The sequence below is a fragment of the Alexandromys fortis genome, unplaced genomic scaffold (assembly GCF_014885135.2).
Source record: "Alexandromys fortis isolate MF-2015 unplaced genomic scaffold, M_Fortis_MF-2015_v1.1 scaffold_0, whole genome shotgun sequence".
Lineage (NCBI taxonomy): Eukaryota > Metazoa > Chordata > Mammalia > Rodentia > Cricetidae > Alexandromys > Alexandromys fortis.
This window is the reverse complement of record NW_026067949.1, coordinates 39316452-39340824: the sequence shown is the minus strand read 5'-3', so window position 1 is coordinate 39340824 and position 24373 is coordinate 39316452. Positions and strand designations below refer to the sequence as shown.

Genomic DNA, 24373 nt, shown 5'->3' with positions numbered 1-24373 from the left:
TCTACATAAGCTATCAGGAACTAAACTGTGAGCTATGGAAATGCAAGAACGCTTGCATCACAAGCATGAGGACTTAAGTAAAAATCCTCAGAACTCATGAAAAAAAAAATAGCTTGGTGGAATCATGCCCACGTGTCACCCAGCATGGGAGGCTCCAGCAGAGACAGGAGGATTCCTGAGACTCACCACCTGTCTAGTTCATGATTCAGTGAAAGGTTTGAACTCAAAGTTATAAGACATATAGTAGTAGAGAACACCCTACTCCTCTTCTGGCTTTTGCATTTCTGAATGAACACACACATACACATGCACGTGCGCATACCAGAATTAAAAAAGCCGCGCTCATTACATTTCCCTCTGCATGCCTCCTTTAGCATCCCATCTCTCTAATCATACTATCATTGTCACAAAAGGCTCTCTGAAGAGAGGACTGATGGAAAGAATCACTTTTGGAAAAACACACACACACACATTTAAGACCAATAGAAAGGCTTAAGGTGCAAAAATCAAACTCAAATTGAAGATGTAAGCACAGGAAAGCCCGACAAAGCTTTTGTCCAGTAAACAGTCTCGGCCTCACTTCAGGAAAGCCTTTATTTCCATGCTGCTCGGATCCCACGAATTATCCATTTGTGCCACTGGGAAACCTCTCTTGACGAGTAAAAATGAGTCTCTTAAAGAACAGTTTCCTCTCCCAAAAGAAATGTTCCAGCTCATAGAAACCAAAGGCAGACAGTTTGAGGGAAAACACCTAATAGTTATCATTACATGATTGGGTAAAAGGAATTGCTTCTAATATTCAATAGCTACTAAAACAATTAGCGGTAACAATTAATTAACTATTTCAAAATAGCTAGTGGAGAAGATTCTGAATACCCTCAGCACAAAGTGTTAAACACCTAGTAGTAGACTTGTAGAAACCTTGATTTGACCACTGTCCATTGTATACCTACATTGAAATATCACGACATAGGCCATGCACACACACAATTGTGCATCATCAGTGAGAAATAGAAATATATGTTTCTAAGATAAATGAGGTCCTAACTGCATACTCAAGATACATGAACCGAGCAAATTGTTTCTCCCTCAGAGTAAAATACTCACAAAAGTAATATAAGTAATTCTGGTGACAAAAATGGTAATACATTAACCCTATAAAGTACACTTTCCCAGGATAGCTCATATTTGTATAATTTTTGTATTAAATGGTGACCCTAAAAGATATGTAAAGGTTAATCAGTAGACAGCTGTATATAAAAGTCACCACACAATGTTCCCTGTAGGGACACAACCAATGTATAAATGGACAGTTGTGTGGCAATCTTATATATTTTGTGCAGGCTAGTTTTATGTCAACTTGATACAAGTTAGAATAATCTCAGAGAAGGGAACTTCAGACGAGAAAATGTCTCCATCAGATTGGGCTACAGGCAAGTCTGAGGGGCATTGTCTTAATTAGTGATTGATGGTGGAGGGCCCAGCTCATTTTAGGTGGTGCCATCCCTGGGCTGGTTTTCTTGAGTTCTATAAGAAGCAGCTTGAGCAAGCCAGTAAGACAGTAAGCAGCATCCCTCCATGACTTCTGCATCAGCTTCTGCCTCCAGGGTGCTGTCTTGTTTGAGTTCCTATCCTGAATTCTTTCAGTGATGAACAGTGATATGAAAGGAAAATCAAATAAATCCTTTCCTCTCCAAATTGCTTTTGGTCATGTGTTTTATCGCAGCAATAATAGCCCTAAGACACTTTTGTATACCAATAACATGAACCTTCTTAGGGAAAGCAGAAAAATAATTCCAGAGTATGAAAATTCTGGGGCCTATAGACAAAATGATAAAGGACATAAATTTGAAGGTGGAGCACCTGGACAGTCTACCAGCCAGGGAAAAGAAGATCCCAAGGGACATGAAGATCAGCATGTCCTTTTGCTTAAGTCATCTTTGAATTCACACATATGAAGATACTAAGGAACTGCAGACTGTAACTCTCTGTGTATTTTCAACCTCTAAGATTTAGAAGCCAAGTCACATTATTGAATTTGTAGCATATTGCTTTGACAGCCATGAACACACCCTTCTCAAAACTGACTAATGGATGTGACAAACTGGGTTTCATGGAGATTATAGGTCTGTGAAGTTTGGAATAAGGATCATTTGTACTTTCCTGGTCCCAAGAAGAATGCAAAGTGCCAATTACAGCATGATGGAGGATTAACTTTAGGTCTTTCTTCATTTTAATTTCTGAGAGTTTTCTGTTTGACTAAAAACATTACGTTCCCTATTATTCTTTTTATTCTATGATCATCTTAGAATTCCCTTCTCATGGGACAGTTCTCCAGTGCCAGTCTTACAGTTTAGTTCACACATGCTTCCCCATGATGGTGCATGTATTCATTCTCATTAAAATCATAATATTTTTAGTTGTAGTGTGGCCAAATCTCATGATGACTGCCAGCATCCCCACCCTCTCTTGTACATACTCCTTCTCCAGGAGAAGGAACATGAACCAAATGCCTATCTAGATGCCATGAGGGGATTTTATGATGTAAAATATTTAAAAATGGGATAGTATCCTTGGAGGTCTAATTCGATAATAACTTAAGAAAAGGGTAGGCTTTATTTTGACCTTAGTTCAACCCCAAGAAACCAAGTTCTGTCTAATATTCTAGTGAACATGGAAATGGCTCAAAAACCACTGACTGTGAAAGCAGCTCCAAGCAGAACCTCGATCTGAGTCATAAGAGACTATGAATACTGGGTTGTCCAGGGCCAAAATGGTCACCCCCAAAAACATGCATATAACATTCATATAACGATATAAAGATTGAACTTCTGATGCTTAGGAGTATATATATATATATACACCTATACATATATGCATGTAATAATAATGAAAAAAGAGAACAGGAATTTAAAGGAGAGTGGGTAGGGGCTGATGGGAGGGTTTAGAGGGAAGAAAGGGATGGGAGAAATATCATTAAAATAAAATCTCAAAAAATGAGAACAAAACAAACAACTCAAACACATCATAGTATTTAAGTTTGTGTGTGTGTGTGTGAGAGAGAGAGAGAGAGACAGAGACAGAGACAGAACATGAACAAAGAAGTCAGCCATGCCACATAGAGCACTGGGTATTTCTTTGAGCTGCTAATTTTGTAGTAATCAGTTACTTGGGAATAGAAAATGAATACACCTGTGTTTGTTTTGACTTCAGAAGCAAAACTGGTTATGCAAACAATGTATAACAAAATGGTGCACCCATTTACAGACAGGTTAGATTCCAGGCAACTTTACTAAGTGTTTCCTAACTGGAAGTGATCTCAAGCAAATGACTAATTGAGCCTGTGCAGAATGGGAATGCAATGGTGTGTTTTTTGCCTTCATGAATTACATATTTATCTCCATAAAAAGTTAGTCTTTGCCTTGATTCATGCAGGATTAAATAGCAGTAACTTTAACTTAGGACGTTGCAGCTTGTACTACTCGAAGCTGTACCGGGACTAGAGTCCCCAAAGCTTCTTTAAAACATACAACGTTTTATTTTATTATGTGTGGGTGTGTGAATGTGTGTGCAAGAGCAGCAAGCACTTGTAACCACCCAGTCACCTCCAGGCTCCCCCAAAATACCACAATTTAAATGAAAGTTTTCACTCTAGCTCCTTGAGACCCAGGTGCTCACGGCTTCTCTGTGGGATTTGAAGATGCAGCTCGTAGGCATGTTAGCAGCACATAGCAAAGCTGAATCACCCCTATTTCTGAGCCTGTGCTGTCGTCTGTAAATACCTGAGTAGCAGCTGTGCGATTTTTCACAATTGCCTTCCTCTATTCGCTCTGTTCAGAGGAACTGTTGTATGATGGATTTAAAATTTTGTACATATTCTTAAGTTAAACCTTTCTTTCTTTGGATGACTTTTTTCGGGTACACTAACAAGAGTCTATGAAGGGGCCCAACTGAGGCAGAGCAGCTCTTGAAGCTAACCTGTGAACCCTTCCAAGGCAGCCACAGAGAACACATAAACTATAAGCACATTTAAGAATCCAAAATGTAACTAATTGAAAGACAGTCTGACCACTGGGAATTTATGTTCTAGAAGTCAAAAGACCTTAGTTTGAGAAATCGCCAACTTCTGTTATGTGAGAGAAATTACTTGATATCTTTGAATATAGGTGTTTTCTTTCAGATTGTGGCCAAATTACACAAAAACATCTCTAAGGTTTCTTTCATTCTGAATTAAGCGTCAAGCCATTTAGAAGGCAGAAAAGCATCTCATCCGGTGGAGCATCTGCTTGATGTTATAATTGAGTGTGTTAGATTGCCTCAGTCAGAGAGCGTACAGGTTTTCTTCAGCCAAATCGGGGTTATTTTTAATCAACCATCATCCACATGGCCTATATTCTCTGAACACATAATTTATGCTTCTCAGGCTTGTAGAATATATGTATCTTCTTAATTTCTGAGATTGGAGTATAATTACAACTTTACTCCATCCCATTTTCTCCCTTCAAATCCTTCCATATACCTCTCCTCGCTCTCCTGCAAATTCATAGCGTCTTCTTTCATTAATTGTTACTGCATGCGTACTTGCATGTGTATATGTATATCCATGTATATTCCTAAAGATCCCCTGCTCAGCATTATTTGTATGTCTGTTTCATAGCTGATGGTTTGGCATTGAATGAGCCATCGGTATACCCTTTCCTAAAGAGGATCACCTCTCATGCTTCTAGCTTTTCTCAGTTGCCTATAGTTTTTTTGTGTAGGTTTGAGGTCTTGCAATCTTTTTCCAACTACTCTGGCATGCCCATCTGAAATCTGTTATTTTGTTTATTACATAGGCCTCAGTTGTTACACTTTTTGCCTTAACATTAACTTACTTTTGCTTTGTAGTCCAAAAATCACGATATACTAAAACTTTACTTTGAATAAAACATTTCAGCATATTCTGTGAAGGAAATATGAAGAATATTTTTTTGCTCATGAAGAAATATTGTTATCAACATATAATCATGAAATGATAAACTAACGAAACATGCAAACAAGACTATTATCATGGAAAATTGTTGGAATGGATTGCTGAAGTTAGAGGGCCTGATGACCTCTTGTAATTCATATGCAAGCTTGGTTTAATCCACTTGTGGCTTAGAAGCTAATAAAATTTTATTCTGTACCAGGCTTCTCATCAGGTTTTAGTGGTAAGAGATGACCTAGTGCAGCCCACTGAGGAGTTCCAATTGACACTGTGCGGTGAACACTCACACCATGCTTGACACAATACAATGAACACATTTGTCCATAAAAAGTTAAGAGAAGAAGGGCAGCTTTTCATCCAACACTGTGATAATTTTCTCTGCTTCTAGTTTAATGAGACATAAAGCACACATTGTCACATCTAAAGTAATTGTGTCAAATTAATTTAACCCAAACTTAATTAAGAATTTAGAATGCAAATTCTAATTACGAGGAAATTAGAAAAGCAAACTGGTTGATACCACAAGGAAGCATCGGACAAGAACAAAAGGTGGAACTATCTAAAGACTGTTAGTTTGATCTCTTCAACAAGCCAATAGCATTCAAACTTCAAAGGAAGCATGGCTGTTTTTGACTAAAAGTGACTTATAAGTCATAGTTACCACAAACTCTGCATTGACGCATATAAAACAAGATAGTATCCTGGCCTGTGTAAAACAAGCATAAATACTATGAAGATAAAATGTAATTTGAGGGTAGACTGGCCATTAGGAGATATTAGAACAACATTAATCTTGGGGGCTAATATGATATTGAAAATAGCCTGTTTATAACAGTGGTTGGGTGGAAGGTTATAACATCTTAATTCACATTATTAATACAGGGGTAAAAATGAATGAATGATAAGAATATGGATGATAAAGTTATAAGAAGAATATATTTATTTACACTTTTCTAATTTTTCTCCTTTAAAATATCACACTTGTTAAAAAGATGAGTAAAAGAGTATATCTGAAGTTAGTTAGTGAAACCTAGGGGATGGAGAGATGGCTCAGGGATTAAGAGCACTGACTGCTCTTCCAGAGGATTATAGTCCAGTTCCCAGCTCCTCCATGACAGTTCACATTTGTCTGAAACTCCAGTTTCAGGGGATCTGACACCCTCGCACATTTATGCATGCAAGCCAAACACGAATGCACATATAAAGAAATAAATCTTTTAAAAAAGTTTGTGAATTTTAGATAGATTGATGTGACATAAAAGAGAGTTGGAAGGGGGTGAGTTTTTGCAGGCATACGTAGGAGACTGGAATCTCCTGACAGCAGTTTGGCATCCCGCTGATACCACCAAACTGCATCAGAAGCAGAAAGCAGGGCAAGAACATGATTCCTATGTCTAATCTTTTCAATGGCTCCTCACAGGACCAAGATGACCTTACCAAAATTAAAAATGATGTCCTCTTGCTGGTAAAGAAGCATGTAGCCGTGTGAATTCACTGAAGCACAACTAGAAAACCTCAAACTATTCCCATGTGAGAGTAACCATGGTCTTCCTTTGTGCAGAGTGGCAGAATATGGTACCCACAGCAGAGATCTGAAGCCATGGGTAATTGCCCTTCTCACGGTGCTCGCCTTGATGATGGTAGCAGCGACCATTGGACTTCTGGCTCATGTCTTAGTCTCTGGTAGGAAGAATTGGTAATTTCACTTCCCCACACAGGGCAGCATGATTTGCAAGCCTGTAAATGGGATTCATATTTGCACCTGGGACTGTCCACACTCAGATTATTTTAAAGCTTAGTCTGTCATTTCGTTAACAAATAATTATGTAAATACTTTTCTGGATGTGTATGATACAACATTCAACAAAGTATAGAAGATTCTCACTTGCTGAGGTACAATATTCTTTAGAATCTACATATAATACCCCAAATAGTCATTTTTTCATGGGCTACTGGCAGTCAGACCAAGCAAATCTTACCACTTGCTGCACATCAAGATGAAAGACTATGATAAATGTGCTACCAAAATTGGTTCTTTTGCTTTTGACCATTGCTCTCTATCCAGTAGAATTTCTACGAAAAAAAAAACACTATGAAAAGAAAGAAAATAGTGAATTTTAAAATCCCAGATAAACTATGATGCAATGTTATTACTTTCTCTTAAAAATTACTCTTCCCCAAACTGTATTTAATAATTTTGTGTTTATTGTTTAATATGTTTATATTAATGCAAATAATACATTTTAAATTTCCCTCTCCATTTAATCTTTCTTTGCTAAATATAAACCATTTACATTTTTGACAAATCTCTGCAATGAACACTCAGATGATGATGATGTGTGATTAAAATGAGTAGCTCATGCTGCTTACTTGAATGGCTTTATCTGATGTCATCTTTAAAGACTTGATGAGGCCAGCACTCTTAGGAGAGTAAAATGACTGTCTACCATATTCCGAGTCTCATACTGAAAACCCAGTAGTAGTTTCTACCAATGGCAAAGACCCATGCACGAGTCAGTTCATTTGATTGTACAGAGGCATCTTTAACTGTGAAGTACTGTTTGACAACAGACTCTAATCTCTTTACTTTCATTCCTGATGAGCAGACAGTAAGCTCTGTTACAGAGTGTTTTCACTTGTGATCTCTGATAGCTTTTTTTCTTGTGATTTCCTTCACTGTACTTGGATCTTTCACCACAAGTACAATAATGCTCATTTACTTACCTGTGTTCATGGATGGTGCACACTTCAACAACAACAAAGCACATGAAAACATAACAATGAACATCCAAGCTCTAGGGCCACACTGTAAGATTGAAACTTTCAGAAAGACCACCTACTAGTTGTATAGCAAACATGATGGTGTCTTACTCTGCTCCTTTATAAAATGGAAGCGATGCCAATCTCAAGAAACTGCAATTATGAACAAATGATACATGGGGTGGCATGACAGAACAGTGTTCTGTATATATTCAACTATTGTTAACATAAAACTATTAATAAAAGGAAGCTTGGTGATATATTTAAGACTTCATTTCAGGTCCTTTATAGTTAGGTATTATATCTTGAAGTCTGCATAGATATGGATTTTCTATATTTCATTATCTTCACAGGCCAGAAAATGGAGTATTATCAAGGAACCTTTACAATTTCAGATATTCACGTCATTAGCAGTTCAGAAGGAAAGAGCTCAAATCAGCTGAAGGACTTAAAGGAGGCAAATGAAGATTTGGTAAGTCAGATAAATATATCATATCATAGAATACTGCAAGAATTATTTCCAAAATTATAATTTTCCAACCACTCACATTAGCATCATCTTGTAGCTTTCTAGCCCTCTAGCTCAGACCTGTTTATTCTACATTTCAAGGGATGTATAGATAGAGTTGTGGTAAGAGAATATGCCTGTCTAATAAATGGGGGTTCTGACTCAAATATCTCCTTTAAGACAAGGGATTGTATGCTAAGGTGTCAGATCAATTGTTTCTCTTATTTCTCTAGTTTCCTAATAGAGAAAGTCTAACGACACTGGATTCGATGACAACATACTTTCTTGTAAGACCACACTACATAGTTTTTAAAATGGATACAAAAAGATAACAAAAAACAATTTTCCTTGTAAATGTGTTACTAATGGCAAGAAGCCCAGATTTATTATGTAATATTTACAGTTAATGCTAACAGTTTTGTTAACGCTGGTGTCCAGGAGGCTCTACAAAAGAGAAATGTTTATGTTGTTAAAGTTGTGTTGTGAATGTCCATGAATCCTCACTCAAAAACAGCTCAGTTCACATGATGCTGCACATCTTTTCCATCAGAAGAAAGCACAGAAGTTAAGTCACTTAAAGGGGAATTGATAATTATATTTGAAATATGTGAAATTAATACATTTTATATACATTGAGGTATATATGAAATATGATTGAATTTCATACTTTAGTCAAGATTTTTTTCCTTAAATCATCCCCTTTCTCAAATCTGTTGTCCTTTTTTAGTCATGCCATCATATTCCTGAATGCAGCATCCTCAGCTGCATCATGGCTGCTGTGGTGTTATAGATCGTGTGTCTAATGTGTATTCTCAACTCACATTATGTTGCACATCTTTTCCATCTTGTATCCTCGTGTGCCAACATATAATTTATATTCACAGATTGTTGTATGTTCTCCCATCCTTTTATACCCAGAGGATCATGGGCAATGGCCTTTGCAATAAATTGTTGAGGAATTCCAGAATGTGAATGAGCGACTATGAATGTATGAGTGTGCGTATGCATGTGTGTGTGTGTCCCAGTATCTCCCAATTCTTCTTACCTTAAGTGACTTCATAAAGTTTTCTGATGTATGTGTTTCATACTAGAAAAAAAATATTTTTTTGAATGATAGAAAATGTTATTACTTTTTGAGAAACTTAAAACTTGTCTTACTTAGTCTGCATTCAATATTGTTGTTACTGTTTAAATACATAATAACTAATAAACTCTACCTCTAATGACTTGACTTAAATAGATAGGATTGCAACAGATCTGAAAATAAACGAACAACATATGAACTCATTGAGACTGAGCATCATGCAGAGGGCCTGCATGGGTCTGAACCATGTCCTCTATGTTTATACTATGGCTTCCAGGTTAGAGTTTTTATGGGATTTCTGAGTGTGCAAATGAATGAATCTCTGATTCTGGTGCCTTCTCTTTGTTTCTTTTCCTTCTGTTTGTTTGTTTTGTCCAATTCCGGTCATTAGTTTTTACTCTATCTCATTTTATTATCTTTCATTATTTAAAAAATAATAAATTTAGGGAGAGGGTTGAAGGAAAGGAGAGGCAGGGGAGCAGAGAAAAATGTGGAGCTCAATAAAATTAAAAATAAATACAGTAAAACTATAAAAAATATTAAATTTAAAAAATAACAAAATTTGAACATACGAGTGTCACAGAAACTGAGTTTGAAAGTACATTTTCAAGAACCAGTTATATGTGAGTTTCTAGGCATAAAAATACATCAGGGACAGAAATTGAGTTAAATAATAACATTTTATTCTCACAGGCATATTCAGAGCCTCTTGTGGTTGTCTCTCTCTATTTATGGGATATTTACATTAACCAGCTATGATATGGCACCATGTGACCTGCTACATATAATGTCCTTATCCTCATAAAATACATATTTGCACATCTTTCCTCACATTGGTTGTGTTATTCCTTTCTTGCTTTGATAGCAAAAACACCATAGACAGAGAAACTTAAACAACAAACTTTTATTTCAAATAGATTTGGAAGTTCAGGAGTTTAATATCAAGATCGTAGTAGACTTGGTATCTGGTGAAAACCTACTTCTTGGTCATAGAAAACTTTCTTCATAATGGAAAGAAATAATTATTTATTACTTTTCCCTAAACGGGAACCAAAATACCTGACAGAGATAACTTAAGGGAAAAATATTTATTTTATCTCAGCCCATCGTTGATTGGTCCATGCACCTTAGTGAACATCAGAGCTGGGGCGATGTGTGACACAGGTCATGTTTGCACATCACAGTAGGCAAGAAGCTAGAACACAGTATAGCCAGGGCCTGGAAACAACTTTCAAAGAGCCTACTTGCCCCAGTCTGTGACTAGTGATCTACTTTGGCTAGCTAGATCTCACTTGCTAGAAGGCCCACATCCTCCCAAACAGTGCCATCAGCTAGGTAGAAAGCTTTTGAAACATGAGCCTGTTGAAGACGTTTTATATTTAAACTCTAGCAGGAATATACGAACCTTTCGTCTTCTTCATATAATTTGCAATTATTCTTTTTCTTTTCTTGGCATTATTTTCTAACCTAATAGGAATAAGTAGCACTCTTTTCTTAGTCATGATTTAAGTCACACTTTGCAAATCACGAATAAATTCATACCTTGTGTCTTTTGGGGTTCTTCTTTCTACAAATTCTCTGGACACAGAGAAAAATGTATAGCTCAATAAAATCAATTAAAAAGAATAATTTTCTGGACGTATTTTTGGCCTGTGTTTTTATTTTTGCTGTTTGATTACATTTTTTAGGAGTTACATATAATTTTTAGACACTAAGTGTGTATTTGTTATAGACATCATCTCCTTTTTCTTCTATTTGTACTGCTGATGAAATGAAAATCTATGCAGTCATACTGATTTTCTTAGGCCTTTGACTGCTTTGAATCATAAAAACATTGTACTGTATTTTCTTCTGCAAACTTTACTATTTTGTATTTAATATTATGTCTTTAATTTATCTAGTGAATATTTTCAAGTGGGGCGTTAGGTGAGGGGCCAGTTTTCAGGCACTGCCCAATGAACTCGTTTTCAGAAACAACCAACTAAGCAACCTAAGCTTTTCTGAATATGTAATACCGGTATTGAGCTTACTGCTTTTCTTGGCACATCTGTCTTTCAGAAAAGGAAGTAGGCTCTGTCTTCTCAAACTGTTGCAATCTCTTCGGGGAGATGTGCGAAATACAGCTGGAGTCAAACAGCAGGACATGAAGTAATTAAGGATTAAATTGTGTGTAAGGGACAATAAGTAGAGGAGAATATCAAAGGTAGGGAGCTCAAGGAAGCTCCCCACGAACAGGAAAGCTTTGTATTGTCTCACTCTTACTTAAATGTTGCAGGTGTATCCCTCTCCCCTACAAAGTTTGCTTTGGAGGACTTCCTGGAAGGGTTCATGCTCCATGCTGAGTCACTCCTCTTAATAGTTGCTAAATCCTAATGAGTAAAACCAGATCCTTCTCCCTCCTCTCTGGACACGAATTAGATCACCAAGAAGGATGAGCTGCAGATCTCGTTCTGCCTCATAGTTTTCGCTTTACTGATTTGGATGGGAATGGAGATGTAAAAGTAAATTATTGAGTTCATGCCCCAGGATTGCTAGAACTCATCCCAGCTCCACGAAATGATGTGACAGAAGTAGCTGTCCCCTCACATCCCTTAGAGAGGACTGGTATCCTGACTCCAGGAAAGATATCCCTTAGGTTATTATCAAGTTACCTCCAGTATCCCCAAGATGGAAATATTTATAAGCCAAAAAGGCATGTAGTACACTTAGTTTACTAAGCATCATAGCTCAGCCTGGGCAACCCTAAAGACACCCAGAACATATATAGTAACCTAGAATTAGACAAAATAATCTCATACAAAGCCTATTTTATAATAATGATGGGTGGCTCAGGTCATTTACTAGATATTCATATGCAAAATTACTAAAACACATCACATTGTAGAGTATTGTTGAACCCTGTGAGAGCACATCACACCCATATTGCTAATCCAAGAAAAGATTAAAATTCAACATTTGTAGGAGGAAGGGGCTGCTTGTTCATCCCGACCCCTCCTCCCCCCCGGAAGCTTACACCTGAAACAACCACACAGAAAAATGTATTAATTAAATCACTGCTTGGCCTATTAGCTCTAACTTCTTATTGGCTAACTCTTCACCTTAGTTGAACCCATTTCTATTAATCTATATTAATATGGCAGTGACTTACTGGGAAAGATTTGGCATGTCTGTTTTTGGCAGCTCTATGGCGTCTCTCCCTGGCTCTGCCTGCTTCCTCCCAGAATTCAATTCCGTCTCCCTGCCTACCTAAATTCTGCCCTATCAACTAGGCCCAGGCAGTTTCTTTATTCATTAACCAATGAAAGCAACACACAAACAGAAAGACCTCCCACACTAAACATTCAAACTGTAGTTTCTGCCAAATGTCCAGCTTTCACACCACTGTAAAGTCAAAACCAAAGCAAAACCCACAAGTGGAGTCACTGTAGATTATCACAATCAATGATATACTTGACTTCCATCCTAGTGTTATGAGGATCAATAGAAACATTGACAGTGGTAGGTGTCACAATCAATGACATTCTTAACTTCTATCCAAGTCTTATGAGAATCAATAGAGAAATATTGACAGTGCTTTACTTAGCGAATAGTTTTGGAAATATCAAAAACATTTAAAATCATAGGATCATTATACATATGGAAGTTACAAACTTGTCATACCATAACAATAGTAATAATATATAATATGAAGCAACACCTTGAGTACTTTATACATATTTTTCCACTTAATACTTAATGACAACCTTTTGGGGGAAATAAATTACAACCTCAATTTTACAGGTGAGAACACGAAAATACAGAAAACCTAACTTGCTCAAGGCCATGCATTTTGATTATTTGGCTAAACGATACAGTGAGCCTTTGAAAGCAGACATTATGATTCCAGATGCCACGTTCTTAGTGAGCATCTGTCCCCAGGACAGTGATTGTGTGTGAGAATCACCTATGTGAGTTTGCTTTCTGTATATCATCCCTCAAATTCCCAGAACCTCTTTTGCTTCTTGCATATTATTCTCTGACAGTTATCCTGCTCACATGAGATGGCAACCAATGGCAACAATTGAAATCTGAAGTTTTCTTCAGTTTCCCCATCCCCAGGCAATGAGAATCTGCTCCCCAATGCCAAAGACGTTCTAAATTTTGCCTTATTTATTCTTTGTTTGTTTTGTTTTGAGACAGGTTTTCTCTGTGTAACCTTGGCTGTCCTGGAACTCGCTCTGTAGACCAAGCAGACCTTGAACTCAGACGTCCTTCTGCCTCTGCCTTTCTGGTGCTGGAAGTAAAAGCATGTGCCACCGGAAACAGGGCTCAGAATTACCCTCAAATTATCTTTGAGATTTTTGTATTGAGAATAGTGACAAAGAACTTGGAAATAGATAGTCATTATTTTAAAAATTATTCTAGAAACAATCCTAATTAGAAGACAAAGTAAAGGATTGGGCTCTGATGTACATCACAGAATAATGGCTACTGAGAAAAAGCAGCTGGAACATGATGATAATGGACTTAATCTCAACAACAGTGTTAGAGAAACTCAGAGAGACAAGAGAAATGCCCACTGCTTGGATTGGAGCTATGGCTGAAATAAGACATTGAATCTGGAAGGTCAAAGAAAAATTTAAATAAAAGGAAAGAGCAAAGACAGGCATTGTGGTGCAACCCAGTAATCACAAATCTGAGGCCACCCTTAGCTACATGGTGAGATCGTAATAATAATTGATAAGTAACAGAAACAAGGACACAGTTCATGCTCAGAGGCTGAGAATACAGGAATGGAAAGTAGCCGAATGCTTGCAGAGGACTCAGATTTGTATCCCTTCTGAAACTAAAGTAGGTGTGCTTGGATGGGTTGATGTGTATGACTACAGACCTGTTGCATGTGAATCCTGTCAGGGAAGAAAATAAGTGTTGTATATTTCATGTCTAATCTTTATCAGTGTAAGAGGGATGCTTTTATCCTCCTGTGTCAGAGAACTAAGCCTCTGGGTTCAGACTTCCAATGTGGCCTCTTTCTAGTAAATTGTTCTCCCAGTATGGGCAGACTCAGCTAAAGTGGAAGACAAAACTGGTAAAAACCTATTGAACTCTTCCATTTAGATTTTTTATATCAAAAATATTATAAATCATTTTCTTAACCAATATACTAGACTTACTTATTACGTAAAGGTGTTCTCATCTTCATTTCCTGGCTTCAGTATTTGGCAAGTGAAGCAGAAGTAGAAGCAACTACATCAACGAGAGAATGTTGATGAATACAGTGCTGCATGTATTATAGCATGAATAATCTGCAGTGGAAGGAAGCCTGCACATGAGCGTGCTCTTTGAGGAAAGGTTTCTGAGACAGGCATCTCTAAACAGGATAGATGCAGAATTACAGCACAGTCTTCATTCCTCCAGATAGTCGGTAATTAATTTGGATTATTAATCCATTATTTTGAAACATAGTAACACACTGGTCAATGAGAAAAGAGACTGAATAAAATTTCTTTCTGTCTCCCCTCTCTCTCATAATCAAATTTAGAGATTTAAAAGATAGCCACCCTGGAGAAGGTAGGAGCCTTCTACATGGTAACTTCTCTCCCTTGCGTTGAAATTCCTGATGCTAAATTTCTTTAGTACTGTTTGAAATAGATGCATATTTGATCCTTCTTTTGAAAGATAATTTTTAGATCCTGAGTTTTGAGGCACACTGAACTTTATCTTTATATTGTTTAACGGTAACCTTTTAATTTTGACATATTTTTTCTTGACTCCCCATCTCAGGAATAGTAACCAAGTTGGGATCAGGCTACCTAGTACACTAAAGCCAGCAATGTGTGATTAAGGCATCCTGTAAAAAGGCATTGAAAAAGAGCAGTGCCACCAAAGAAACTAGCAACATCGTGAAACAGCACAGCCCATTTAGTGATCTCATTGCCTATTGATTTAAGGTAGTCAGAAAGTCACACAGCCATGTCTCTCCACCCACATATCCAGACCTCAGAAGACACTGGATCCAGCTCCTTTCTCCAGTCGATCCAGCACTGTGTTCAAAGCCAGGAGAAGTAGACCTTATCTGTCCAGTGATGCTGGCAATGCTTTAGATGTTATCTGGTGCTCAGGGTGGCTATCCTCGACCCAGCCAGGAAGGAAGGATTTGCAACTAACTTTAAAAAAAAAAAAAAAAAGTGGGGGTGGGGTGGGAAATGGCTCAGTCAGTAAAGCGCTCACTGTAAACCAGGCATGGAAGCTTCTGCACTAGGGAGGCAGAATACAGGTTACCTGGATCTCACTGCCCAGGCAGCCTAGCTGAATCAGTGAGGTTCAGGGATTGAGGAAGCCACCTAACACTGACCTCTGGCCTCCAGACTCACTTACACGTGAGGCATCCCGAATTTCCAGTCAGTATAATAACAGTGTTAGTGGATTGCCATAAAAGCTCCCAGGATCGTGCCATTTATTTTTGGCAGGCCTTTGTAGTTTCGGGCCCTCTTAGGCACAGCGTGCTGCCCACGGTGGTGAAGAGCTCTTGGTGCAAACCTACTTGTGTGCTCACCCTTAGGTCAGTGCTGTGAGGGCATTGGCAAGCAGAAGCTGGCCAGCCTGGGCCCAATCTGAGTCTGTGGCTCACAGCTGTGTCAGCTAGGGCACGTCATTTCCCCATTCAAATGGTTGGGTAATAATAGTAATCACCTCTGATTGTTGAGAGAAGCACGTGCGATCAAACGCACGGGAGTTTGAACTTAGAGCACAGATAGCAGACGATAGTGATAATGACTCCTGCATTTACCACGTGTACACTCATGATGGAGCAACTTGCCTCAAGGAAACCAACTTCTGGGAAAAGCCATGAGAAGAGAAGAAGAACGAAATCCCTTCAAATAGTTCACATGCTTGTGTGTGTGTGTGTGTGTGTGTGTGTGTGTGTGTGTAGAAGCGTTGATCTCAGCCTGATGTAAGGGACACTCAAACCCTCAAACCTATCCTAGAACTTTCCTCATAAATGCAAGACTTTCTGATGCAAAATTTATTTCTCCCTTTTATTTGTTTATTCGACAACATGCAACATGACTATCACTGCAAAGTGCTGGACTAGATATTATAGACCATGAAAACAAAATCACCATGGCTACTTATAATTCTTTACAGTTTATAAAAGAAATAACACACTTATGCAAATAGATAGTAGAAGGTGTAAATTGCATAAGAAAAACCCAGACAGTAGGAAATAAGATTAGCTTGAGAATAAACTAAGTTTATAATATAATAATCTTATAATAAAAAACTAAACCCCAAATTAATTCCCTGAGAGAGATGTCCCCAAGAGTAACTGATTCAGAGAAGCAAGACTACCAGAAAGTAGAAGGACTCAACAGGTCAAAGGTCAAGTACTCAGTATAATGGAGGTCAGGGCTGGAAGGTACTTGTGTGTGGAGGGCTGAACAGGAAGCCTGGCAGCAGTCTGGGGGAGGGGGTCCTTGAATATTGTTGAGGTGCACAAAGCTTCAAATTTCTCCATTCCCTGCTTTTACTGGCACCATCCCTGTAGCACTAGTAACTTCGAGTAAGCTTTACTAAAACTAAAGGTATTTTTTTTAATCTTATATAGCATTTTTGGTTGAGAGGTTAAGGACATTTAACTGCTCTTTTGGAGGGTGTGGGTTCAGTTCCCAGCACCCACAGCCGATGGCCCACAACTGTCTAAGATTCCATCTGTGGGATATCTGATGCCTTCTCTTGGCCTCTGCAGGCACTCCACTCCTGCAGGGTTGATATGTATGCCCAGGTACATGGACATACCTGTACAACTAAAATGAACAAATATTTTAAAGATCTTGCTTTTAAAACATCATGCTTTCTATGGTACCATTATTATAATTAGGATAATATAAGGTGGTTGGCTTTTTTTTTTTTTTTTGGTTCCTTTAGTTCTCGGGAGGTCAACTAAGGTTAACTGGAAATACAAGCTTGTCTTAAATCTTCAGAGGAATAGCTGAGTTTTGCAATGTCAGTCTAGAAATACCGTCATGTGAAAACATGGACGGCTTTGAAAGGAGAAGTCAATTAGATCTAACAGAAAAAAAAAAAAAGACTTTGACATGTGCAAACAGCTACTTCAGGAATGATTGGGAATGAGCTCAACGGCTGGGTGTATCTGTTTGAGTTGTCAGCCTCTCCCCAACTTTTTCATTAAACACCCAGCTAACCTTCGGTTGCCCTCTTAGGATTTAATCTCGGTGCAATTTGAAGCCTTCCAGAGTCACCAAGCAAAAACTAAGTACTACCCTTAAAAAAGGCTTTTGTTCACTATTAGGACACTCCATTCCTAATGACAAAGCTACAGATGCCCTTAAGTGACAGGTTGGAGTTTTAAGTCATTGACTCTATTAGATGGTGTTAATGACAATAAATTTGTAGCCAACTCCTATGTATCTACATTGGAGAAAGAAGAAAGTGTCCTAGAACTTGGAATGTCAACATCAACAGGAAAAGTGTGTATGATGAAAGAAGCAAGCCCTCATCTCCCACACAAGTGTAACTTTGGGACAGCTGCAGGGCTTGGTTTCAGTAACACAGTTAATGTTTATGTTGTGCTGGATTCCTCACCCCTCTCCCCAGCATGTAAGTCATTACACAAGCTCTCTTCTGACCAGTTCCTGTATCTCCTTCCTCAGTGTGCTGTCCATACACATGTCACATAAACATCCTTGGCTCTTGGCCCACATCTAATTAGTGGGGATCTCTAGAGACAAGGTCCTGGAATCATAGGGAAGAGTCTTTCTTTGTTACAAGCACGTAAGTGACTTATGTCACTTTTCCTCTTGCTGCTCCCTTGGTTCCCATCTTCATAGAGGGCTTATACTCCACCATGGAACTGGTGTTCTCCACAGGTCTGTGGTCGAAACCTTAATCCAGTGTTTTTATCAAGTTGCACAAAACTCAACTGTAGATAGAACTTGCCAGACTATTATTACAAGCCAAAGATTTTCAGTGCCCAATCACAATAGGCACTTTTTCTTTTAAAGTTTATTAATTTTCTCCTCCTTCATTTGGGTTTGCCTTTTCGTGGGAGAGGAGGACTTCTCTCTCACATGTTGAGGCAGAGATTATTAGAGCAATGCAAGTTTGGAGGAAATCTTGCAAAATAGTTTCATTTAAACTGCTGAATTTAAGCTTCTCCTATAGAAATCCAGGTGAGGACGTATTTTGGGTGCTGTTCTGAGAAGTTTTTTGTGTCACTTTGACACAAGCTAGAGTCATCTGAGAGGAGGGAATTTTAGCTGAGAAAATGATGCCCAAAGACTGTCCTGTAGGCAAGCATTTTCTTATTTAGTGATCGACGTGAGAGGCTAGTCCGTTCTGGGTGGTGCTATCCTTCCTTGAGCTGCTGGTGGTGGATTCTCTAAGAAACAGGCTGAGTAAGAGATAAGGAGCAAGCCAGTAAGAAGCACTCCTCCATGGCCTCTGGGTCTGCTCTGACTCCAGAAACCTGCCCTGTTGAGTTTTTGCCCTGACTTTCCTCAGTGATTAATTGTTACCTGTAAGTAGAGGCAAAGTTGCTTTTTGTCATGGTGTTTCAGCACAGTAGTAGACACCTAACTCTGATAGATGCCAACAACTTACTCTTTAAATACTATGTTTGAGCTTGTGTTTAAGTCTACCCCAAGTATTATACTACATTGCATTCATATTAACCAGCTATAGTTGCAGACTGATCACTGTGCTTTAGGAAAGAAATTGAACTATAGGATACAGCATATTAAAGAAGAAACGCTCTACAACTGAGTGGAAACCAACCATGGCTCCTACATGTGGAAGTCTTAAGTCTCAGCATGTTCTCATCTGCATGGAATCACAGAACTAGACATTGCCTCAAAGTCAGTTTTTTTTTTTTTTTCTGGTGAGACAGGAATCAAATGACTCCTATTTCATGGAGTAATTGTAAGAGTCAATGTAAGTAATGAAAATCCCGGCTCCCAATGACATATCTGTGAATTATTAGTAGTGGTAAGAAGAAGTCATAACTTGATCCACCATTCCTAAAACATATTTCCTTCATTTTTTATGTCTTGTTCCTTTAAAAATAAGACCTGCATCTCCGGCCCTTGGCTTTAGGATTTAGGACCTTGTCCTTTTTTATTTGCTGTATCTGGTTCCTTTGCAACCCCAGCTCCAGTGCAGACATTCAGATGACACTGCCACCACCAAGAGGTTGTTAGAGGGAACAAAAAGTCAGACACACCTGTGATGGGCCACACAACATCATGATGTAGCAGGCTTGGAGCTGCATATGTATCTGTCAAAAATACTATTCTTTTTCTTCTTTTTAGGATAAGATGAGGACCACCACTGCTATTTGATGTGTCAACATTATCTTCCTCTCTCCCTTTCTGGGTAGCCTTAGAGTCCACAGTGGATTCAAATGTCTGTTTCTCCATAATATTACCCCAAGACCTCCTATACGTCGCAGCCAAAGATCTACAGAGCAAGTGACTACCTACTAAACATATTGTAAATGAATAGGAATATGTTTTTGCATTTTATTACATCCTTCTGTGTGAAAAATTCTGTATTGTATCCCTTAAACATGAATTATTTTATTCGTGAGATTCTTACAAAATTAATATGAAATGTACAACCCCTGGACTTACTACAAAGTGAGAAGTTATTTCGTTTTTAATTTTGGAAATTCTGCATAAGTAAAAAACTCTTACTATAGTTTGAAAAGTAGAAATGCTGGAAGTAGGAAGGGATCACTCAGCGTGCTTGTGTGTCTATTACAGAATCTCTTGATAATGTAAAAGCCATTAGGTTGGGGGACATTCTGAATTTCTTTTTTCCTTTTTCACGCAAGCATTTTTCAATGAGATTCTTTTACAATATAGCAAGCAATTGGAAATATGTGACGTTCATTTAAAAACTGCATTTCTTTAACATTTAATCTGGGATATGGTCTCATTATAAATCATCCTACTAACATACTGTTTTTCCTTTTTTGTAATTTCAGGTAGATGAAATATTTATAGAGTCAACCTTGAACAAACACCATGTCAACGACCATGTAGTCAGACTAACGTATGTATATTTGGGCAAGGGTGTAGTTGCAAGGCTGGAGGGACAAAGGGAAAGAACACAGGGCCCTCCATATAATGTGTGTCTCTAGACCGGATACTGGGCTCTTCATAAATATTGCTGCTGCAATAGTTTCTCTCAATGGACAGGGCTAAATTCATCCTGAAAATCAAGATGCTGAGGTGTGAGGAGGAGGATGGTGATATACTGAATGTTCCCCAAGAGACATTTACAATCAGTAGAACTGGCACTCAAACCCTCCCCATTGACTGTGAGGCCTGGAATCCACCTTAATTCACAGCCATAGGTAAACCCTGGCCATGTCTTTGCATGCATCAAGTTCTATACTTCTGACAGATATGGCGCTTCAAAAACATCAAGGAAAGAAAAGTTTGCTACAAAATGGGATCATAAGTTTTACCTGTAACAAAGACCTAGTGACAGGCGACATGCCAGAACCAAAAGATGATCGTGTTGTAATAGATGCTCCCTTTTGTTTGGATGGGGAGGAAAGACTCAGATCAGTTGCTGAAATTGCTCAGAGGTTGAAACTTTGTTATTTTAAAAATCACAGAGCAGGATGGGCACAAAACCAGGAGTTTGTATGACTCATGGCAAAGAGAAAAAGGAAACTCAAACAAAACTGTAATTATGAAACCCACTACTTTATACAATAAATGTATATGAAAAAGCTTGATAAACACAACTAAAATATTTAGTTGAATTTATTTGAAGGAATGGGTGGTGATCACTTTCTTACCAAGAGACTAATGCATGATTGAACACTTTCTAAAGATCTTTACTTCTACTAACTCATGACTTCCACAAGGAGTTTTTTAAGATTTATTTTTATTGCATAGTAGTTAGTGTTTCTGTCTGTCTGTGGACATGTTCACCAATCCTGTCCCGTGGAGACCAGAAGAGAACAATGAATGGTTGTGAGCTACCATGTGGGTGCTGGAAGTTGAACTCAGGCGCTCTGCAAGAGAAGCAAGTGCTCAACTTAACCACTGCGTCATCCCTCCAGCCCCTCTGTGATCTTATTATCATATGGTTGGATCATTTAGGAGACAAAAAGCATATAAATGCTGGAACTTCCTACAATTTATACCCTCTGTCTTCACATTCTAATTTTTATAACATTTAGTAATATCACCACAATCTGAGAAGCTTCTCACGATGAGTAGCTAGTGCTGATTGTGATATTTTTGTGGAAATCTGTTCAGTAAACTGTTTTATTTCCTTTTATTTAAAATAGAAAAATATTCAGGTCAGCTTTGCCAATTTAGCATAAAATTCTAATTACTTATACTTCTCTAAACTAGAGCAATAGTAGAATGTGAGACTCATTGTGTCTCAGAATTTATGAAATTTCCTTATTTTATTTTTTACCCAAAGATTCGAGTAGGTTTTTATGTTTTTATTTCATTTTTAAGAAGCTATTACGAGTACAGTGCATTTTGATCACATCAATTTTATCCTCCCCACCCTACAATTCCTCTTGTGTGCCCCCAACACTTCCCTTCCAAGTCTGAGTCTTCTTAGTCTGTTGTTGTTATCTGTTTGTATACGGATATAATACACACACAAGAGTGTGTGTGCATCCTATTGAGTTCAATCACCCATTGCCCACATGCACATAGGAGGATGACCTCTGACACATAGGCAACCTACAAAAAACTCATCCCTGAAGAAATCGGACTCTTCCTCCCTCAGCAGCTGTTGGTTGCCTGTAGCTCCTCAACTATAACTCGGGTCTTATGAGCCCTTTTCCAACCAATACTGAAGTTTTGCCTGGTACAGTTTTGTACAGGACTAGGCAGTCAGCCATTCCAGATGAGTGTTCTGAGTATACATCTTCCATGGCCAGAAGACAGCTTTGTGACTGCCCCCACCCCCACCCCGGTTCCCTGCCTCTTACAATCTTCCATTCCCCCTTCCATGATGTTCCCTGAACTTTAGGGATAAGGGTTGTTTCCCATTTAGGAACAGATACCTCATGGTTGGCCACTTATTCTCTGCCCTTTGTAGTTCTGAGGGATGAGAACTAGGCTGATCCTAAAAGCCTGAGAATACTAAAACCTTTTTTTATTATTATTATTTTTCTGATGACCTTTTGACTTTGGTGTTTGAGTCTTATTCCAATATAGTAACGTGTCCTCAAGTTAATGGAGGGGTGCAATCAAAACAAAAAAAAAAAATAAAAAAAAAGCTACAAGGGGGAAAATGAGAAATTCATTTAAGTCAGAAAGTAGCATGTAGAAGAGTGTGTTTATGAGGATTACCTGGCAATTGACGTCTCAGCAACTGAAGCATAGATCAGGACTAGAAAGGAAAGACAGTGAGACAGTACCAGATGTGCCCTTTGAATGTGAATCTTGCTCTTGTGTTTCCTAGTCCGGAAGAAGATGATGCAGAAGCAGACGTTGTCATGGCACTCCAGTCCCCCTCTACTGGGCAAAGAACTGTGGGAGAAAAGAAAACTCACAGCATCTTAAATCAGAAGAAGAGGAACACAAGAGCCTTGCGTGCTGATGTGTCAGTAGTTCAAGTAAATGGTAAGTAGGTTGGCTGTCATGTGATATAAATGCTCTGTACAACCAGAAACTCACGCGTCATTCCCACTGCAAACACTAAGACATCATACGGGGAAAAAATTCAACCTAAAGATGAGACATTTCAAGTTTTTATTATTCGTTGATGAAAGAATGTCTGGCATTAGTCATCAAGTAGTTTTCCTGAAAGTAACTCATTGGAACTCACCTCTTAATAAAGATATCTTTACCACAGCAAGGTTAATCCAAGTCAGTCACTGCCCCCATGATTAAGCAAGTGAAAATGTTAAGCAATAAGTGATTTATGTTTGGGACCTTATACAAATAGAGACTCATCTGTATTCTTTAAAAATATAGTGAGTTTCAGTATTTGATGATGCTATGAAGGTTTTATTATTTTTATTCCTTATAAGTATTTAGAAGAAAAAAACTGCCTTTAGAGCCACTGGAACCATCAACTCTCTGAATTGACGAGAGTCTATCTTTATCAAGGTCCATCGCTATATCTTATATGCAATATCTACTTTAATTTGCATGCATTAATAAAATAGAGAAACTATTACATAGTTATAAAAATATTAAGGAATATAATAATTTAAAGGAGCAAGGATTCAAATCTAGATGTCTAATTTGTTGATGGGCATTACAAAAAGAAGTTCTGTGCTTAAACAAAAGTGAAAACTCTATGATCATTATCTCCTTTTGAAATTCATCCTTGTAGTGGCATATTTGAGACTCTGAGTGCAGGAAGCCAGGGATTTGCTTACCTAGCAGACAATGTGCTGACACAACATCTGCTTCCAGCAGACAGGTAGAGAGTTATCCCATAAACTCCACCAGAACCAGATTTAAGTGAGTAAAAACGAAAGATTTGTATTAGAAATAAAACAGAGTGCCCTGCCCGTTTGAGGGTCAAGCCGACTCTTTAAGAGGAAACCTCATTAGGAAATGAGAACCCAATGGATCAATAGACGCTTGCTCATAGGACATGAAGTCAGTTACTAAGACATAAAGCTATGGACCCCTCCCAGCCGGGAGGAAAGAACCTGTCAAATGTATGATCCATTTTCCTCCATTGTGAAATAATGGTCATTCTGAGAAGGTACATGACAAGGTGTATGTAATTCCAATAGTGAGTTAATTTTTCAGGAACTCAAGATTTCCCTGCAGTATTGGAAACGAGAGATGGAGCATTGAACGGCCCCTGACCACCAGGCCTTTCTGTTTCATATAGACTCAGCTTGTGTTTCATGTACTTTAATGATTATACTATATTTAAAGAGGGGATGTTCTTGTGGAGAACAATATTTGAGTTACTTAGTTATAAAGTCTCTTTGTCATTGTAGTATTCAAGCAATCACCTGTACCTGTGTGTGCATTTTTTTAACCTGTAAAAGTAAAATAATGCTTGTTCTTCTTGACTACACAAAAGTATGAGAAAACAT

At 38.1% G+C, this 24373-nt stretch overlaps 1 protein-coding gene across 1 annotated transcript in view; it reads left to right on the top strand.

The window, feature by feature from the left end:
* Positions 1 to 3715: 3715 nt before the first annotated feature.
* The window catches only part of Tmprss11a (transmembrane serine protease 11A), a 31453-nt gene continuing 10795 nt past the window's right edge, over positions 3716 to 24373 (top strand). The window contains exons 1-5 of the mRNA XM_050149688.1: positions 3716 to 3774; positions 6531 to 6652; positions 8125 to 8201; positions 20309 to 20376; positions 22771 to 22931. Coding sequence (XP_050005645.1) covers positions 3716 to 3774; positions 6531 to 6652; positions 8125 to 8201; positions 20309 to 20376; positions 22771 to 22931 — 487 coding nt within the window. The remainder of the gene's footprint in view (positions 3775 to 6530; positions 6653 to 8124; positions 8202 to 20308; positions 20377 to 22770; positions 22932 to 24373) is intronic.